This window comes from Cheilinus undulatus, linkage group 7 (assembly GCF_018320785.1).
Source record: "Cheilinus undulatus linkage group 7, ASM1832078v1, whole genome shotgun sequence".
In the NCBI taxonomy this organism is placed as follows: Eukaryota; Metazoa; Chordata; class Actinopteri; order Labriformes; family Labridae; genus Cheilinus; species Cheilinus undulatus.
The window spans coordinates 39,681,720-39,699,513 of record NC_054871.1 but is presented as its reverse complement, the minus strand read 5'-3'; the positions used below and the strand labels follow the sequence as shown (position 1 = coordinate 39,699,513).

At 38.7% G+C, this 17,794-nt stretch overlaps 1 protein-coding gene across 21 annotated transcripts in view; it reads right to left on the bottom strand.

Moving 5' to 3' along the window:
- The window catches only part of kif1aa (kinesin family member 1Aa), an 87,360-nt gene extending 71,921 nt beyond the window's left edge, over window positions 1–15,439 (bottom strand). For 20 of the 21 annotated variants that reach the window (XM_041791282.1, XM_041791286.1, XM_041791287.1 and 17 more), the window contains exons 1-2: window positions 15,175–15,439; window positions 9,814–9,959 (exon numbers count right to left, since the gene is read on the bottom strand). In XM_041791282.1, coding sequence (XP_041647216.1) covers window positions 9,814–9,919 — 106 coding nt within the window. In that variant the 5' untranslated portion in view covers window positions 9,920–9,959; window positions 15,175–15,439. The remainder of the gene's footprint in view (window positions 1–9,813; window positions 9,960–15,174) is intronic. The other variant, XM_041791297.1, reaches the window with a different exon arrangement.
- Window positions 15,440–17,794: the final 2,355 nt, after the last annotated feature.

Genomic DNA, 17,794 nt, shown 5'->3' with positions numbered 1-17,794 from the left:
GACTCCGTATAAAACAGCTGTTGCCTGTGTTCTTCACCAGTCAAATCTTTATGGGCCATTGGTGGCAGCAACATGCTGTGGGGATTCTTCTAGCAGCCGGCCCTGGGAGGCTCAAAAAGGCAGAGGATAAATGAATGCAGGAAAATATAGGAAGAAGCTGGAGGGAAAAAAACGTATTTAGTCGCAAGAGAACAGCATGGGAGAAGATTTATTTTCCAGTAAAACACTGACCCCAAGCATACAGTAAAAACAACACAGAAATAGTTTAAAGACAACAAGGTGAATGTTCTCGAGTGGCCGAGTCAAAGCCCAGACCTCAAACCAAGGGAGAATTTGTGGCTGGAAATGAAAAGGGCTGTTCATTCCTGATCCCTGTGTATCCTGAGGGAGCCTGAGCAGTTTTGCAAAGAAGAATTAAGCAAAATTGCAGTGTCCAGGTGTGCATACCTGACTGAGACCTGTTCACACAGACTCAGAGCTGTGATTGCAGCGAAAGGAACATCCAAAAAGTGCTGACTTGAAGGGGGTGAATATTCATTTGACACATTTTTTAACTGACATTACTTTGAAGAAATTTGTTTTCATTTTCACATTATAGAGGGGTTTTTTTAATCTTTTTGTCAAAGAAAATTATATTGACCATGACTGTTTCATAAAATCAATAAAAGGGTAAATCATTCAAGAGGGTGTATACTTTTTATAGATACTGTAAAAAATCAATTATATGAATTCACTAGAATAAAAGTTTTTGTATTTTCAATGTGTCCAGAGTGTAGAAAATTTGCACTTTCATTAACGCTAGACTTGTTGCAATATTTCATTAATTAATCTGTTGCTTGTTTTCTTGGTTTATAGATCATTTATTTGATTTTTAAGCCTGTAGCTAGAGGCATTCAAAGAGTTTAAAAGAACCCCTTCATGGCAAAAGATCTGTTTAAGTTTTCTTAATAAATAAATTTTCCCTCTTTAAGATACTACAACAAAAAATAAAATGTAAATCAAACATTATTCCATAAATGATTGTTTTAAGAACTTGTGCACCTATCTCAACGTACAGTGGCAGTACATCATTTAAAGCTTAAAATAATTCAAAACATGATGTGAGAAACTGCAAAAGGCCCACTTTTGGGAAAAAAGAACGCCCCTTCTGCTAGGCTGGTTATGGGCCTATTAAACATGTTGATAGCAATCAATTAGTTACCTAACCTTAAGTGAGTAAATCCTGAAATGTCTATTTCCATGAAACAAGTAAATCAACATGCTTTCTTGAAGAAATACACTCCTGTTTGTAATCACAGATCTCATAAATAGCCACATTTCACATCCTTTATCCTATTCAGTGCTCATTTCTCCATTTTCAGGTGTCATACTTTTAGGCATCCATTTATATTTCTTGCTTGTCTTTGCCCCAACTGCTGGGTCTTTCTGACTGTGACTGAGTGATGCTGGTCGTGCTGTCACGGGTGACCTGCCCCAGTCAATAGGAGAGGAAATGTGGCCGCGTCAGCAGGTCTGGCAGAGGGGATGTGATGTGAACCCACTGACAGAGACTGAAGGAGAGCCATGTTGATGCTATATTCAGACACAGCGCAGGGTGTAGGTGGTTTGTCATCTTCTCTTTTAAAAACATCACTCACTTTTATCCAGGCCTACAGGCTAAAAATCATCACACTTGTGAAAAAAGCTCTTAAGCAGTCTGTGAGCAAACAGAATTAGCTATCTTTGAACCTTTCATTGAAGAGAGAGAGAGAGAAAGAGATGAGAGGCTGGGATGTAGTGATAGATAGATAGATAGATAGATAGATAGATAGATAGATTTAAAAATTTCATTGAAATTAATGAAACTTGTGTTTATTTTCTTTGATGGATTGAACGAGAGTTCTAGTAGTCATACAAAGAGTTATTTAATAAGTAGAACTGGTTATACACTGATGCAGTATAACTTTAATTCTATCCACAAAGTTTCTGCACCCGATATCCCTTCAAAGAGGGGCTGATTTTCCTGCAGGTCTGTCCCTTGCATCTTAATTAAGGTCTGCGTGGGAGGGAAGATCTCTTAAAAACAAGCTCACTTCCATTCTGCTGCTTTGTGGGAACGGGGCTATTGACCCACACGAGTGTCAGAGAGCACAAAGCAGAGAGTGAGACGCTCACAAAAAAACCCCACAGCTCCTTCTTCTTCTTGCTTTCCACAGCCCCAGACAACAAAAAGACAAGGGGGGCATTTATACCCGGCCTCTGTAACCCCTCCAGACACTGCAACCAATGAGGCTTTTTCATGACATCAGCGTGCTCACATCCTCCGGTCCACATCCAGAACCATTGACTCGGTTTGGGAGAGAACAATCTGTTCTGCTGAAAGAGCTGCAAGACAGGCTGAAAGCAGCTTTGTGTTGTGTGCCGCATGGACCAACAAGAAGTTTTCTAACACTGCTCACATAAATATCTGATTAGTCTCTAGATTGGAAGGTAAACATTTCTGCTTCTCTGTAAAGTGGTGCATGTGTGACAAGTGTTAATTTTTTAGTTTTAGTCTTGTTTTACTCGATGAGGACTCAGAAACTTTTTGGTCCGGTTTTAATCAAAAAAGGCCTTACCTCAAAGCACTCAAAGTATTTTTTAAAACTAATTTCATAAGCCTTATATTGTGAAATTAATATTAATGTAAAACACTCATTTTAATGCTGTCACAATACTTTAACTGATTTGAAATATGCCAGTTTCCTTGACCAAACTAAGTTTTTATCACTGAAGGTCTTTTTTTAAGTCTTTGTCTAATTCTAACTCTCCCAAAGAGCTTTGACTGGAAGAACCCAGGTAACAGTTGTCGTAAGCAGAGTCTCTCCCATCTCAGCGGCTGAAGCTTGACACCCAGCTTGTGAGGACGGCCTGATCTAGGCACATTTACACATGTGCCACATTCCCTCCATTCCTTGATGATGGATTTAACTGTACCCTGGGGATGTTCAGTGCCTTGGAATATCTTAAACAGCCATCCCTGGACTTATATTTTTCAATAACCTTTTCTCTGACTTGCTTGGAGTGTTCTTTTGTCTCCACGGTGCAATGGTTGCCAGGAATACTGATTACTCGACCTTGCACAGGTGTCTTTATACTACAATCACTTGAGACACAATCAGAGCACTCAAGTGATCTCCATTATACTAGTTAGTGAGACTACTAGCACCAGTTGGCTAAAATCAGGTCAGTCACTTGTTTAACATTACATTTTTTTTAATCAATTTACATTTCTTTGTAGAAATCTGTTTTTACTTGTGACATTAAAGAGTGTTTTTGTATTTTTTTGTGAAAAAGCCAAATTATATTGACCATAATTGATTTATAAAATCAATAAAAGGGTAAAACATCCAAGGGGATGAATACTTTTTATAGGCACTGTAAATGCATGTCTGCAAGAAAAAAACAAAATACCATTTTTCTTATTTTTATTTTTTATCTGTTTGTATTTTTGTTCACAAGCCCACATAAATACATTATTATTGGACTTTATCTCTAGTTTTTAAAAGTATAGTGACAAGAATAGACATGTCAATTTTCAAAACTCAAAAGGTGAAAGGATTTTTGTCCTCCCTCAAAGTCCATTTTCAACCTTGAAACAGCTGTTTCATTGCTCCCTTTAAAGCCTCAGAGCTTACCTTAAAAATCTCATCATATGCTGGTCTTTTGTTGCCTCGATTGCAACATTTTTTGTGCTATTGTATGGCCTTGGTTTTCATTAGTTTGAGTCGACAAATATACCTGTAACTCACAATAAAACATCAGAATCTGCTGGCTTTGAAAATAGCAAAGTAGCAGCTGTTGTTTATTTCACAGAATTGTACTCTATCAAAAAAGCTCTCTGTGCAACCTGAGCCTGTCTGCAGCAAAAGCACGCACTTTTTGTACCACACTTTGATCGGGCCCCAAAAGATAATGTTGCAGTCACTTCAGTCTTCTCACAGCTGTCAGATGCAACAGTCTACTGGAGCTATATCAAAGCTTTATTCCCAATTAGTACCCAGAAGCCACATGTAAATACACAGCCAAGATTTGAAAATACCAGAACATAGCTTTAATATATGGCTTTGATAACAGGCTTGATTAAAAACAGCAAATAAGCTTTACGTGTTCAGAAATCTAATTCACAGATTAAATCAAACAAGACATCTCCAAGGACGTTCAGTGGTACCCACACAGTAAATATATTTGCCGTGGATTAAAAACTCTCTGATCTAAATTTAAAATGCTGCAGGAGACAACAAAATACTCATTGTCCACTGCTGTAGAAAAATGTAGGAAATCTTTTGGGAGACAAGGACACCGCTGCAACTGAAGGTGTATGGAAACAGCATGCACGCACAGCAAAAACCCAGCGAGAAAACAGAACATTTCCTTTGAGATATCTTAAGATTCAAAGTGTTGAGTCGAGCAGGGAGCTACATCCCAAAAAGCAACAAATCACACGGTGAAAATATGACAGCCCAAAAAAAGCCGCCCAGCTTGTTGTCTAGTCACCCGTGACATGAGGAAGGAGGGGGGAGTGGGCTAAATTAGGCCAAACGGTAAATATTTCAGGAAGCCTCATCCATTATTGATGAACGGCTTTACCTTGCTTGGCAGACTACATATCGAGTGTCTTTCCAGTCTCCTCTCAACTAGAGTCCTCACTCTGCACTGGATAACCCGAGGAATGTGGGACGCTACGAACTACAGACTTCAAAAACATACAACTACAAAAACTATTAAAGGAAAATTTTAAGATGCAATGAAACAATAGATATGAAAAATAGCATTGGATTTCTTTAATGGTTGTGTTTGCTGCATGCCTGCAGGAAGATCTGAAGAGGCAGATTAATAAAAAATGTATATGAGGCAGCCTTTGTTAATCTGGATTAATCTGGGCGTGTACACAAATAGCAATATTTGCCCTGAATAGAATACCGGGTCAAATAGGCTGGCGATTATGTCACCTATAAGATCATTATGAAGAGATTTCCTGAGAAGCTGATTTTCATTTAAAAATGCCTAAGCTGCTGGCTCTATTAAGTGACTGAAAGGATCAACGCTGTAATAAGAAAATCTAACATTTTGGTACATTACATTTTTCTTCAGTATCTTAGCTGCCTTTGTCTGAAATTAAAGCTGATTTTAAGCTAATTCCTTGCTCTTAATTTGCTCCGAAATAGGTTACTTCTTCATACCAAAGGCTTGAACAGTCAGCCTTGGCAGGTTCAAAGTCAAGGTCAACTATGGAAGGAAAAACCTAAACTTTCCTGCTCCATAAATTCCAATTTCATCATCATCATCCTGATAAGAACAAGCATGGAAATTAAATGGCAGAAGACTTCTTGAATTGCAATGAGTAAAAAAAAAACAGAACACTCTTTAATCAAGAAGGCACCGCTGATGGTTGCCCCTGTACTTGAGGACACTCTGTACAGGAACCAATCGGATGGAGCCCTGCATATACTGGCAACGCATGCATATTATCTGGCCAATCAGATGAAGCCACAGCTTGTCCTCTGCTACCCTCAGATGAACTGGCACCGCTACGGTGGCAAACACAAATATCTCACTTATAGTTCAAATTTTCCTCTAATCTATTGTGGTTGAAAACAAGCAAAAGTAAGCAATAGTCCACCATCAGCTGCGACCCCAACACTATTTCATGATTTAGACCTGAGCACAAGATATTTTTCACATCTCAGTTGGGTAGAAACTGCATGTTTCAAGCACAATGTAGAGAAAGATGGACAGAAATGCAAATAAAATTCACTAAAACATAGACTTAAGACCCGAGGGACCACCAATTCAGCCTTTGGGTGTTACTTTAAGTCCCTGTCAAGTGAAATCCAAAATCTGTGTCCAAACACACTAGATATATTGGAATAAGGTTGCTGTAAACATGTGAGACCACTGAGACCTATGTGCTAACCTATGCTAGGTTTAATTAAGGCAGGGCAAATGCAGCACCCAATCATAAAAAACACTGAGCAGTTCATCAAATAACAGTCTGTTGTTTGCATGCTGTGCTTTTGTTCATTGTGAGGTAAATTTGACAAATCCACCAGCTACAGTGGTCTACTGCTCATTAAAAGCATAACAACAGGGTGATTTGTGACTGAAAACAGTAATATTAATCCCTGCCTTCTGTACCTCTGCTCTGGCACAGAGCCAGGCAGCCCTGCTCTGGCCACAGTTCACCACAAGGTCAGGGGTCAGGCTAATTGCTAGGGTGTTTATCTATTTTTCACTTGAACCCAGCACAGCAGGAACAAACATCTTTCTTGCTGTAGGTGTGTTTAAATCCATATTTCACTTGTCTTAACTTCTAGATTAAAAGAAGAGGGCGGTGGCTTTGTTGCTCTCAAAACAGCAACACTTCAATCCCTCCTGTCTGCTAGTATCGTGATGCTAAAGACCGGTAAAGTATCTGACGACAGACACGGTATAATCCTGCCAAATTTGTCACAATAAAAGCCTCCAATTCTAATCACTGGTGAGTTTTATTTTGAAAAGCAACGTCAAGAAATGCAGTGTTTTCTGCAGCTACTTAACAACAAAAAAATCATTATTGAGAAACAGAACTTCACATCAAACTTCCCTTCAAATGAGATATGAGATGAAATATAAGGAATACCTGAAGTGTTAAATACAGAATGAGAAAATGAACTGAGACTTTATAGCTCTAAACTGTCTGCCTGTCATGGCATAAAAGTGATTGTTTCTCTGGTTTCTCTCATAAAGAGAGCTATCAGGCCCAGCAGAGCAGACTTATGATTCATCCATTCCGGACGTCACATTTTTTACGATTTAGCATTGAGAGGATCGTGTTTCTTGTGACTGGGTGTGACTTCGGCATGTTAAACCGACACACCCATACCATCCTAGAGCATATATTAAGCCTCATTTTCATGTTTTTGAAGCTTGATTTCATATAATTAGAGATGTTTTTCATGACTGAAATTTGGCCTGGTGGTTCATAACACAGTGGACTGTGATACCACAAACATATAACACATCTTTTTATTACTTTACAGGGACTTTAAAGGTCCGGAGTGTAAAACTAGGAATATTATAGACATCTAATTGTCAGACTGTAGACTGTGATGCTCACTTCTGGTGGTAACAGTGGTAACCAATGGATTAAAAAAATGCATATTTATGGTCTTTTCTGTGGCAGAGTTTGTGGATGGGACCCTCCCTATATAAGAACGAAAGGCTTATTTAATAAAACAGTGTTTAGTCAACAGAAATAAAATAATTTTATATATTCAGGTGATTAAACACAAGTCTAGGTAGGACTGTAAATATCATGTTCAGTTTAAATGCTTATAGGCTAAATATTGCAATGTAACCTTTATAGTGCACATTACCTAATGGACCCATTATTTTTCAGACACAATATCATGTAGAACTAAAAAAGCCCTTAGTCTTTAGTCCATACAGCACACTTAAAAGTTTATTTAATGGCCAATAACAAAAAAAAAGAACCTGCTGATGTAGCTCTGCTGGTCCAGCCTAAAACACCACAAACATATTCAGATTTTAACAGCCATACAGGCTATTACTTACAGCCAAAATATCAGTTGCAAATATCAGCAGAAATTTAACTATTTAATTTAGCTAAACATCTCAGGATAATAAAGCTCCTTTTCTCATGATAACAGGAATTTTGGGGCACTCTAGGAAACAAAGCAAAACAATAAGGTACAAAGGCTCGATAGGTCAAGCTCCATCTATGGGGGCCGCCCACCCCGGTTCAAGTCTCGCCTGTGGCTCCTTTCCTCGTCTTTGTTTTTCACTCTTTTATTTGTCCTTCTTTATGAATAAAGGCATAAAACGCACAAAAATAGATATTTAAAAAAGTAACACAGAACAATAATATGATCACTATAGTAGACAAGACTAGGGCTCAAACGATTCCTAGAATTATTCGAGTGATTTGATTCAGAAAATTCCTTGAGGCAAATTATCTGCCTCGAGGCTTCACTGAAATCAGTCATGTATCCATATACGCCCATGCTAAAAGCTTGGACGTCGCGCCGTGTGTTGCACGGCATGCTGTGTTTCGCACGGATGGCTTTTTGTGTGGCACAATGCACTTGTTTTCATTGTTACTATAACGTAACATGCATGATGCGAGGCGTGAAAATCACGAGGTAAGAGAAGTTTATGCAGTGATGTTTACAGGCACTAGTCCTGCATTTTTGTGCATTCACTGGCTTTGGTTTTGGTGAACCTGGATATCTCAGAGTTTACGCACTATCTGCATGACTAGCTGGTGTGAGGCAGCGCTCAGTTTGTGTCTGCAGACTTCAGGGAATTTCATAAACTTCTCTGATTGACCCGACGGTTTCACAGAAGACAGTCAGGCGTCATGATTCAAGTCCTGTCTTGGTGCTTTCCCTCTCACTCCCTCTCTCTCTTCTGCGTTTGCACGTTACACACTTAATCATAAATTATTTAAAATTTAGCACACTGATGTTTTGATTACAGCATGTTTTTCAAAAAGATTCAGCATCCCAAATAATTTGATAAGCGTTATATTGATAATAAATTGACACCAATTAAACAGAAACACACTATTGTCACAGACAGTGACTGAGACAGAGACTAAATAGGTTAAAGTTCATCATCATACAGTCAGGATTCAACAGGTCACAGAAGCGGCTTTATCCCTTAAAGTGTGTTCTCCAGGTCAGTGGATGTTCGTAAAAGGTCAGATTTTTATGGTGGATGAACTCACAAATAAAAATGTGGTTGCAAAAACTAAAAGTAGACACCCTTTGAAAAATGGACCATATTCCTATAAAGCAAAACAATAGCTTTCAGACATATCAGACCACTGTGTGAATGATGGAACTTTATTTCTTGCTAGAATCTGAAATATGACATTCATGCATAATATCAGTGATGTTAAAATGATAAAGTCTCTCTTTACTAACAAATTGGAAAATAAACTACAAAAACTACAATATAAGAAATAAAATGTAAGCACCCAAAATCTCCTGGAAAAGGAGCTCTAAACCCCAAACACTTTGATAAATACCATCAGAACTGTATTGCACTTTGTAAAACATATTTTCTTTAGAGAACCTGCCAAATTTTAATATAGAGGCAATTCATTTAAGGGATCCAGCTTCTTTTCTCATTTTTCTATTAGTACTTGTCTTGAAAAAGCAAAAGTCACTGATTAAAAAAAATGCAATATTTCTTATTAGAGAGCTCAATTAATCAGCAGAAGAATCAAAACAAAAATAATTGATTACTGCAGCCCTAGACAAGACCATGACCTGCAGCCATTGCCCTCTCTAATGAGGTAACCAAAGTCTATTTCTTGCTTAACATACAAACTCCTGGAAAATTTCAGGCAAGCTATCCTTGAATGCTTTCTCAGTTGCTTGTACACATATGCACCTGACAGTTGGAGATTCTCCATAGCAGGAGGAAGGGGAGTGTCCAAGGAGGCAGGACATGATCTTAAAAAAGGAAATGTGGTCGATGAAGGAACAGAGGCCAACAATATAATGGCAAATCAAAGGAAAACTAAATATACAGACTGCATGCAGAGTACACTCTACCAGGTGAGTTGAAAAGGCTCCTTAAATCAAAATTTACAACACGTTTTATCAGTTTTTCCAGACTTTTCCTGGCTCAACATGAAATCTGGATGTATACCTTTTCCCAGCCACTTCCTACATTGTTGCATTGTTTCTGCAATAGCAATGCATATTTAAATTTATGACAACACAAAGGAAAATTAAGGATATGTAAAACAAATAATGAACATATATTAAATAGATTACTTACTGGTGGTGTTTCCAGACATCTGAATGATGCATTTGCTCTCTTTTCCCATCTCTCTTGAATTGAAGGGGCGGACGCGCACCGCCACCTTCACAGACGCCCCTGCCATGGTGCTGCCTTCCTAGCACCTCGGGGTGCCTTCTTTAGGTCTGTGGAGGGGAGCAGAGTGACTCAGAATTAATAATGTACAGGTTCACATGCAAGCAGTGTTGTGGGTCACACGCTACAAAGTAATCCATTAGAGTGGTCTTATTATGGGCTGCTCGATTAAGGCAAAAATCTTAAAAACAGTTATATCTATTGGTATTAAGATCTCAGTAATAAAACACAATTGCTTATTGATTTTTCATCTGCAACACATGTACTTATCCAGATTAAACAATCTAAACATTTTGAAAAAATAAATAAGTGAAAATGAAATTCTGACATAAAATAACACTTAATCATAGAAAAGAACACATTTTATTGCCAAATTATCACCATAAATGCTGAAAATGTTACCACATGACAACTTCTATGGACAGATCTGCATATGACAGTAAATGTTTAGTCATGATTATCTTGTTTTTCATGAAGTTGAGAAGCTAAAATTGTGATTGAAATTGTAACTCAATTAATTGCCCAGCACTGGTAGTCGATAATGCTTATACATGCTTAGAAAAAACCTTAACATGTGCACAGTTTTTGTTTCTCTCTGACTTGTGGGCAGATATGTACCACTGAAATATAAACCTACAATGTTATGGCTGGCTTATTCTACTGGCAAGATATCAGAGAGGATGCCATTAATTTAAATATGTTGAATTTAAGAAGAAAGGGAAAAGAACAACGACCTGATGAAATGTCAATTTAACAGCCTATGTTGTATCCTTTTTATTGAAACTTCTTTGCCTAATACTGTTTGCCTCTGCCCACCTCGTTCTCCAACTGTGAGCACATTAAAAGTTATTGTTTTGGTTATTGGGCTGTAAACAAGGCTATAGATTAACGATTGAGTGGACACATTCAAAGGCAGATATGTAGTAGGTTATGTGTCATCTAGAGAGCACAACCGAGTCAAAAGAGTTCTGGCTTTTGGTTACACAAAAGCAATCTGATTAATTCTTCTCAGTATGTAATTCTAAAAATGTCATGTTACGTTTTAATGGCAGTACTCTGGATACATAACAAATTAGTTTTAAGGTTACCCAACCCTGCATGCAAACAGCCTTTGGAAATCAGTGGCGTTTCCTCCTAGAAGCCAGGATTCCCCAGTTATTTCAGACTGTAAATGTCATTTTAATCAAACACTTTCTTTGTGTAAGTGATTCTTTTCTTACAGTTACTGCTATCTTGTCTTCCCCATTTTTCATTTTCCAATATGTTTAAAGAAGGGCTCTATGTACATGTAGCCCCCTCAATAATCGTCAGTATTATTTCCCTGCTTTCTCAACATAATCAGTAAAGAAAATATTAATTCTTCTAGTCAAAATGTTTGTTTACAGAATTAATACAGCAGCACTATCTAGACTTGGAACTGTCTACTGTGGGCCATATATCATTTATTTCTAGAATGCCCTGTGGGCAAAAAAAAAAAAAAAAAAAAAAAAAAAAAGAACTACAGGCTACAATTGGTGCCCAAGTCATAGTTTGGACAGCCCTGTGCAATGAATGAATGAATGAATGAATAAAGTGGATTGGATTGAAACTACAGGGGCTGTGAACAGTGATGCTCTTTTGTACACTGTATATATTATCTAAAAATCTCTTTTCTTTATATATTGTTTATATTTGCAATTGTGATTTTTTCATTAGACTTCTGCTCTTTGCTTTCTGTATTGTTGCTGCTTCAAGTGCCATGAATGGAAGTTTACTTTAAGTACTGAGTACTGAGAGGTTAGTGTGGAGTTGTTCAGTCTAATATGATTTTTTCTTACTGGCAAGAACAACAAGAGAACAGATCTCAAACCAGGTTGTTCAGGTAAAGTCACACCACTGTAATAAAATTGACAGTGTAAGTTAAACTCGTATCAAGTTAAATGTAACACTTTTAAATTAAAATACATTTTTGAAAGAGTTAAATATTTTGCTGTATGTAATATGACAGAACTGCCTTTTATATCTGGGTGAGGTGGGTCTCCTCTAACAAGAACAAGGAAGAGTCATCTTCATAGCAAGGCAATGCATAACGATGAAGAATGCACACTACATGTGTCCTTTAGAAACACCTAATGTCATAGGCAGGAACTCTAACCCAGTGGGTAACCTCACTCATGGTGCAATCTATCTCACATCAAAAACAACAACAATCCATCAGAAACATACCTAAAAAACCCAGCAGAGATCAATATACTACAGGAAATATCCAAACACAGCTATACACATCAAAACTCTCTGCCCAAGGGCATGATGGGAAACTCGGCCTACACAGATATGAAATCGCAGTGGGCGGAGCTTCGATAAATTAACTCTACAGAGTTTAACTAACACTGGTTGATTAACACTTTCAATTAACTCCAACACTGAAGACCATTTCACTTAAAATGGAGTTAAAATCAGCTCAGAAATGTTTAACCCTAAGATATCAACACTGCAGCATTTGCTGTTTTGGGATGTGATGTGGAGCCATTCTCTGGCGCTACATCACATCCCAAAACAGCAAAGTAATGCTAGAGTGGGATTTTACTTTGAATAGCACAAATCAGAAGTGTAGTCATGCTGGGTTTATCTTTCCTGTGACATGCTGTACTGTTATGGAAACAGACCGCTTCATAAATAGTAGTAGTTTAGAGAAAAATGTTATTGATTAGATATATGACCTTCATCAGGGTCGTCTTGAAACAGACTGCAAAAATATTCTACCAATGTGGACACACAAATTCGCTACAACAAATTAAATGTGGCTCTGTATTCATCATATTCCTGACTATTTTGGTTGATAATCACTTGCAGTGAGCGAAAAAAACAGGCGTCACCTCAAACCACTAAATTCTCTACATGTAAAATGTGACGCTCTAAAAGCTCTGACCTGTTAACATGCAAAGAACTGAAAATCCAGTCGTGCCAAAACGCACGTCTCATGCGCCCAGACCGTAAAAAAGCTAAAACTGCATAGAAATAACATGAGCCAAGGAGCGCTGTAGCTGGATGACGTCACACTACCAGTGCGGACCAAAACATGGTTTCCCCCTGGTGGGTTTACGAATGCAAATTTGCTCAAAATGCGGACATCCAGCAAGTTTTTGATGAAAATAAGATGATTTTTTCTGGTCCTGACAGGTTCCTTTTAAGAACTACATTATTTCACCACCATGAATGACAGAAGAATATTCCTCTTCAAACAGAAGAGTGACATACAATCCCCTTTTCTCTCTGCATCCTTTCATTAATTTAACAGCTCATATTGATTTTGTAGATGTTTTAAGGTGTGGTTATTTGGATGCAGAAATGTAAAGTTACCTGAATTGATGAGATGTGATTGTTTAAAGCCCCTGCAAGTGCAGCAGGTTGTTTCTTGTAATTTCTTAGGTAATGCTCCACCTGGTTTTGAGTGTAGAAATTGAGAATGTTGAGTGCCGCAACTGGGTTCCTATGTTTTGTTGCTTACGTGTAGCCTGCTCAGAGAGAAAAAGACAAAGAGATAGCATGTCTTATTGGTGTCATAAGTGTATAAAAAGGAGCACATACATTCAAGGTGTTGTCTCTCATTTGGTTTTCTAAAATTCCCCACGCCGTGCCACTGTCTTCAATCAACTTCTATGTTTTGACATTTCGCATGTTAAAGCGAGAATGACATTACATTTCTGTTCAAACTTCAGAGGGTTGAATTTTACATCCCATGGTTGACGTAATCCACACAACAGAAAAGGGCAGGGCAGAGTGGCTGTTAACATGAAAAGACCATGCATGGTCAGCTACAGCCAGCAGTGAGACGGATAATGAAGCTCGCAGCGACAAAAGAAGTGCAGCAGCAGCTAAATGTCAGGCCGTTTCCCCGGCTGACAAAAGCACTGAAACGGGCCACAAATCCAGAGTCTGGCTCCATTTAGCAGCTCATCATGCCGTCTCCTGACAGACCACATATGAACATTAAATCACTGTGTGTGTATTTAGTGTGTGGTGGCATTGTGGGTGCATCAAGAGCAACCATGACTCATCGTAAATGGAGATCAAATTACATCTGTCTAATGCTTTTTATCAATAAGCTTTAACAATAAGCAATATGATGCAATTAGCTTTCACTGCACCCCCAGGTTTAAATGTGAATATCATAAAAGTGTAATTTATTGCGTGACAATACGGAAAAGTGTTTTGTTTTTCTTTCAATAAATATTCAGAGATCAATATTCAGAGTGTGCTCCCATAGGCAGTGACTCAGATGTTTGTCTTCATAATTGATTTCTGTAAATTTGCTGTGTCACCCCGCTTCCTGGAACATCCTCCGTAGCTGGCATCTGAATGATTTAATTGTGAAATGCGTTAAAGTAAATTTATTTTGAAGGGGAAAAAAGGGATTGTGGTGTTTTGGGTGCAACGCTACTACAAAGGGAGGTCATACCAGGATAAAAAAGACTTAAATTCAGAGACTCAGCATGACTCTTAATTTCATATTTGAAGATTGAATTCACGTTGAAAACATATCAAATGCTTTCCAAATGAAACAGAGCATCTTTTATAAAGCATTTTAATTCAATATGATATTAAAATATATAATAACTTGTTCCACTATCCACATAAATGTCCATAATCTTCTCCTGTGATGCTTTGACCAATCAGCTGATGGTGGAGCTCAGCTGGGCGGCCACCATTTTCCCGGTGACAAAGGCTAATGTAATTTACCATGCCTGTCTGTGTATGAGCATGACGACAATTTCATACAATTTAACCCTATCAGACAGCCTTAATAATGATTAAATTTGAAGGTTATTAAGGAGAGAGCAGAGCCATAACAGTCAGGTCAACGCTGGCTTAAGGGTGTTGTTTTTAAGGCAAAACTGGTCAATTTATTGCTTTAATAGTGCAAAAATATCATTTCAGAGCGTATTACGTAACATTTCTTCAATTAGCAGGTGTAGCGTTATGTCTCGTGTCTCACCTTACGCCCAATGACAGGACATTCATCCATGTCGTCCACCTTACTCAGTAAAAAAATACATTTTATCGACAAATAAACGCACTTTAATGACATGACAGTAAATGTAGAGTGTTAAAGAGCAGCTTCAATGTCATTCAGTCTCCACAGGAGTATCTTTCCAGCCTCTTCAATGGCCGCACCCTATGCCCATCTCTTCCCTGGAGGTTTAACACCAAGTAAATAAAGACCGCCTCATTAAAACTGCATAACCAGCAGTGACAATGGAAAAAAGAGCAGAAAAAAACAAGTACCTCTGCAGGTCTAGAAACGTCCTCCTCCTGTGCAGGGACCGTGTTTGTCGTGCTAGTCTTGGTTTTAATATCCCTCCACCTCCTCTGGTCTCCTCCGGGTCTGGCGCTGCCCCCAGCTAACAGCCTCTCCTCTCCATGAAAACGTGACTAAACTAAGGACGGACCGCGTATCTACCCCACCGACCCTCCCTCCCTTTACACCCTGCCTCGTTTCAAACGTGGCAGATCGGTTTCTGTGCTCTTCGGCCGGTTCTTCTCACTCCAGAAGCGGTCAAAATGGCTCTGTTGTCTCCCTGTCTGTGGTGAAGGAGGATGCTCGAGCTCCACTGAGCCGGTGACATCATCACCGAGGGAGGTAACAGCATCAATGCAGCATAGTGGGAAGAGAGAGAGAGGAGGGAGGAGGGGGTGAGGGGAGGGGAGGCGAAGGGAGAGGAGGGGGAAACAGGGTGAAACACAGAGGATTAGTATCCCTATTAAAGCACCTCATTTAGAAGCTACCATTTCAATAAGCGGTTCTCAGCCTCGAGACTCACTGCCACCTCCTTATGAGAAAAATCTGAAAGATATAAACCATACAAATGTATTTATTTAAAACTGTTGCAGTTTGGAGCTTAAATAGAACAAAATACATGACTGAACAAAAAGACAAGACAAAACAAACATGTTTCTATGAATTTCTGTATTGAAGACCTGGAATGACATGCATGCATACTGTAGTATTCACCCCTATTGGATTTTTACAATTTTATTGATTTTATTAATTAATCATGGGCAGTATAATTAGGCTGTTTTGGCAAAAAAAAAATACAAAAAACACCTACTTAATGTCAAAATGAAAACATATGCTTACAATGTAATATCAGTTAAATAAAAATATGTAATTTAAAATAACTAATGCCAAGTCTAGCCACAAATTCTCGATTGGATTGAGGTCTGGGCTTTGACTCAGCCACTCCAGAACATTCACCTTTTTGTCTTTAAACCATTTCTATGTTTCGCTGAATGCTTCGGCTCATTATCTTGCGGCAAAATAAACCTTCTCCCTAGCCGTAGTTCTCTTGCAGACTGGATAAGATTGTCCTCCAGGATTTTCCCATCTTTTGCAGCATTCATTGTACCCTCTACCTTTACAAGCCTTCCAGAGCTCTGCCAAGAAGCATCCCCACAGCATGATGCTGCCACCACAGTGAGGATGGTGTGTTTGTGGTGAAGTGCAGTGTTTGGTGTCCACCAATTATAGCATTTTGTCTGATGGTCAAACACCACCATTTTGGTCTCATCAGACCAAAGAACTTTCTTCCACTTGATGATGGAGTCTCCCACATTCCTTTTGGAGCTTTAACGTGTTTTCTTCAACAGAGGCTAAATCTAACAAATAAAAAGATAAAAGGAAAGAATGCAGGAATGCAAACCCGTTTTCTCACAGAGTAAGACAGCCATGTTTACATACTGGATTGTTTATTATGCAACAGAAAAAAAAAATGGATTTGTCATGAATAGGGTTTAGTAGGTCAATCCAGGGACATCAAGCTGAGAGGACACAAACACAAAGCAGCTGGTCTCCTATGGTGTGAAATGTCTGTTCAGTGTACAGCACTCAGAGCTGTCTGACCACAGAAACAGAGAAGAAGAAATATAACCATGTCTCTTTTGAAAAGTGTCCTTCCTGTAAGTCCCTGTCTAAAAAGATTATGGGTAGTCTGCATTGCAGGGTTTAGCCTCTGTTTCTGCAGCAAGAACTCCAGTTTAGACAGCATTTTTCATTGCTCTTTCTGACTGCTCATTTGGGGCTGTGCAGCCTCACTGCTCATGCAGCTCGGTTCTATTATACCACAATTATCAGCTAATGATTTAATTAAATATCCAGATGCCTCACTTTGCCTCTGGCTTACATTGGGGGCTTTCCTCTGTGGCTAGGTCAACACCTTCATAATAAAGTAAAATACAGCAGTTGTTTTTGGATGTAATGTAGAACCCTCCTGTGTGCTACTGACCATTATGTACACTGGTGAGGGAGGTGGGGGCAATCACCCTCCTTGGTGCCCTCATGTTTTAACAATCATTGCAAAAATGCCCTCTCTGATGCCTCTACAGAAAAATTACTATGACAAAAAGCACTCTTTGGTGCCCTCTGAGTGGGATCAAAACAACATAGTGCCCTTCTAAGTGCCCTCCAAGTGGACAAAATTTAACAAAATGCCCTTTATAATGTCCTCTTCATGGACAAAATTTGACAAAGTGCTCTCTTAAGTCCTCTTAAAGGTGGAAAAAAATAGCAAAGTGCCCTCTTAGGTGCCCCTTATTGGACACAATTTGATAACTTGCCCTTTTAAGCGCCCTCTTTGTGGACAAATTTGATGAAGTGCACACTTAATGTCTACTAAGTCAGTGATTCCTGACAGTTTCCCTTAGGGCCCCTTAACTCATATCTAAAAAAAAGCTAAGCTAGATAGATATCTAGCTCACCTGGAGAGAACATTGCTGTAAGAGTGTCATAAGGTTCCTTGTCACTCCTAAGATTAGGAGCAAATATTTGGCTGTACCACAAACATGCTGGAAATTGTGCGGGGCTATGGATGTCAATCATTCACATATGGTTTATTGTCCAAGAATAAAG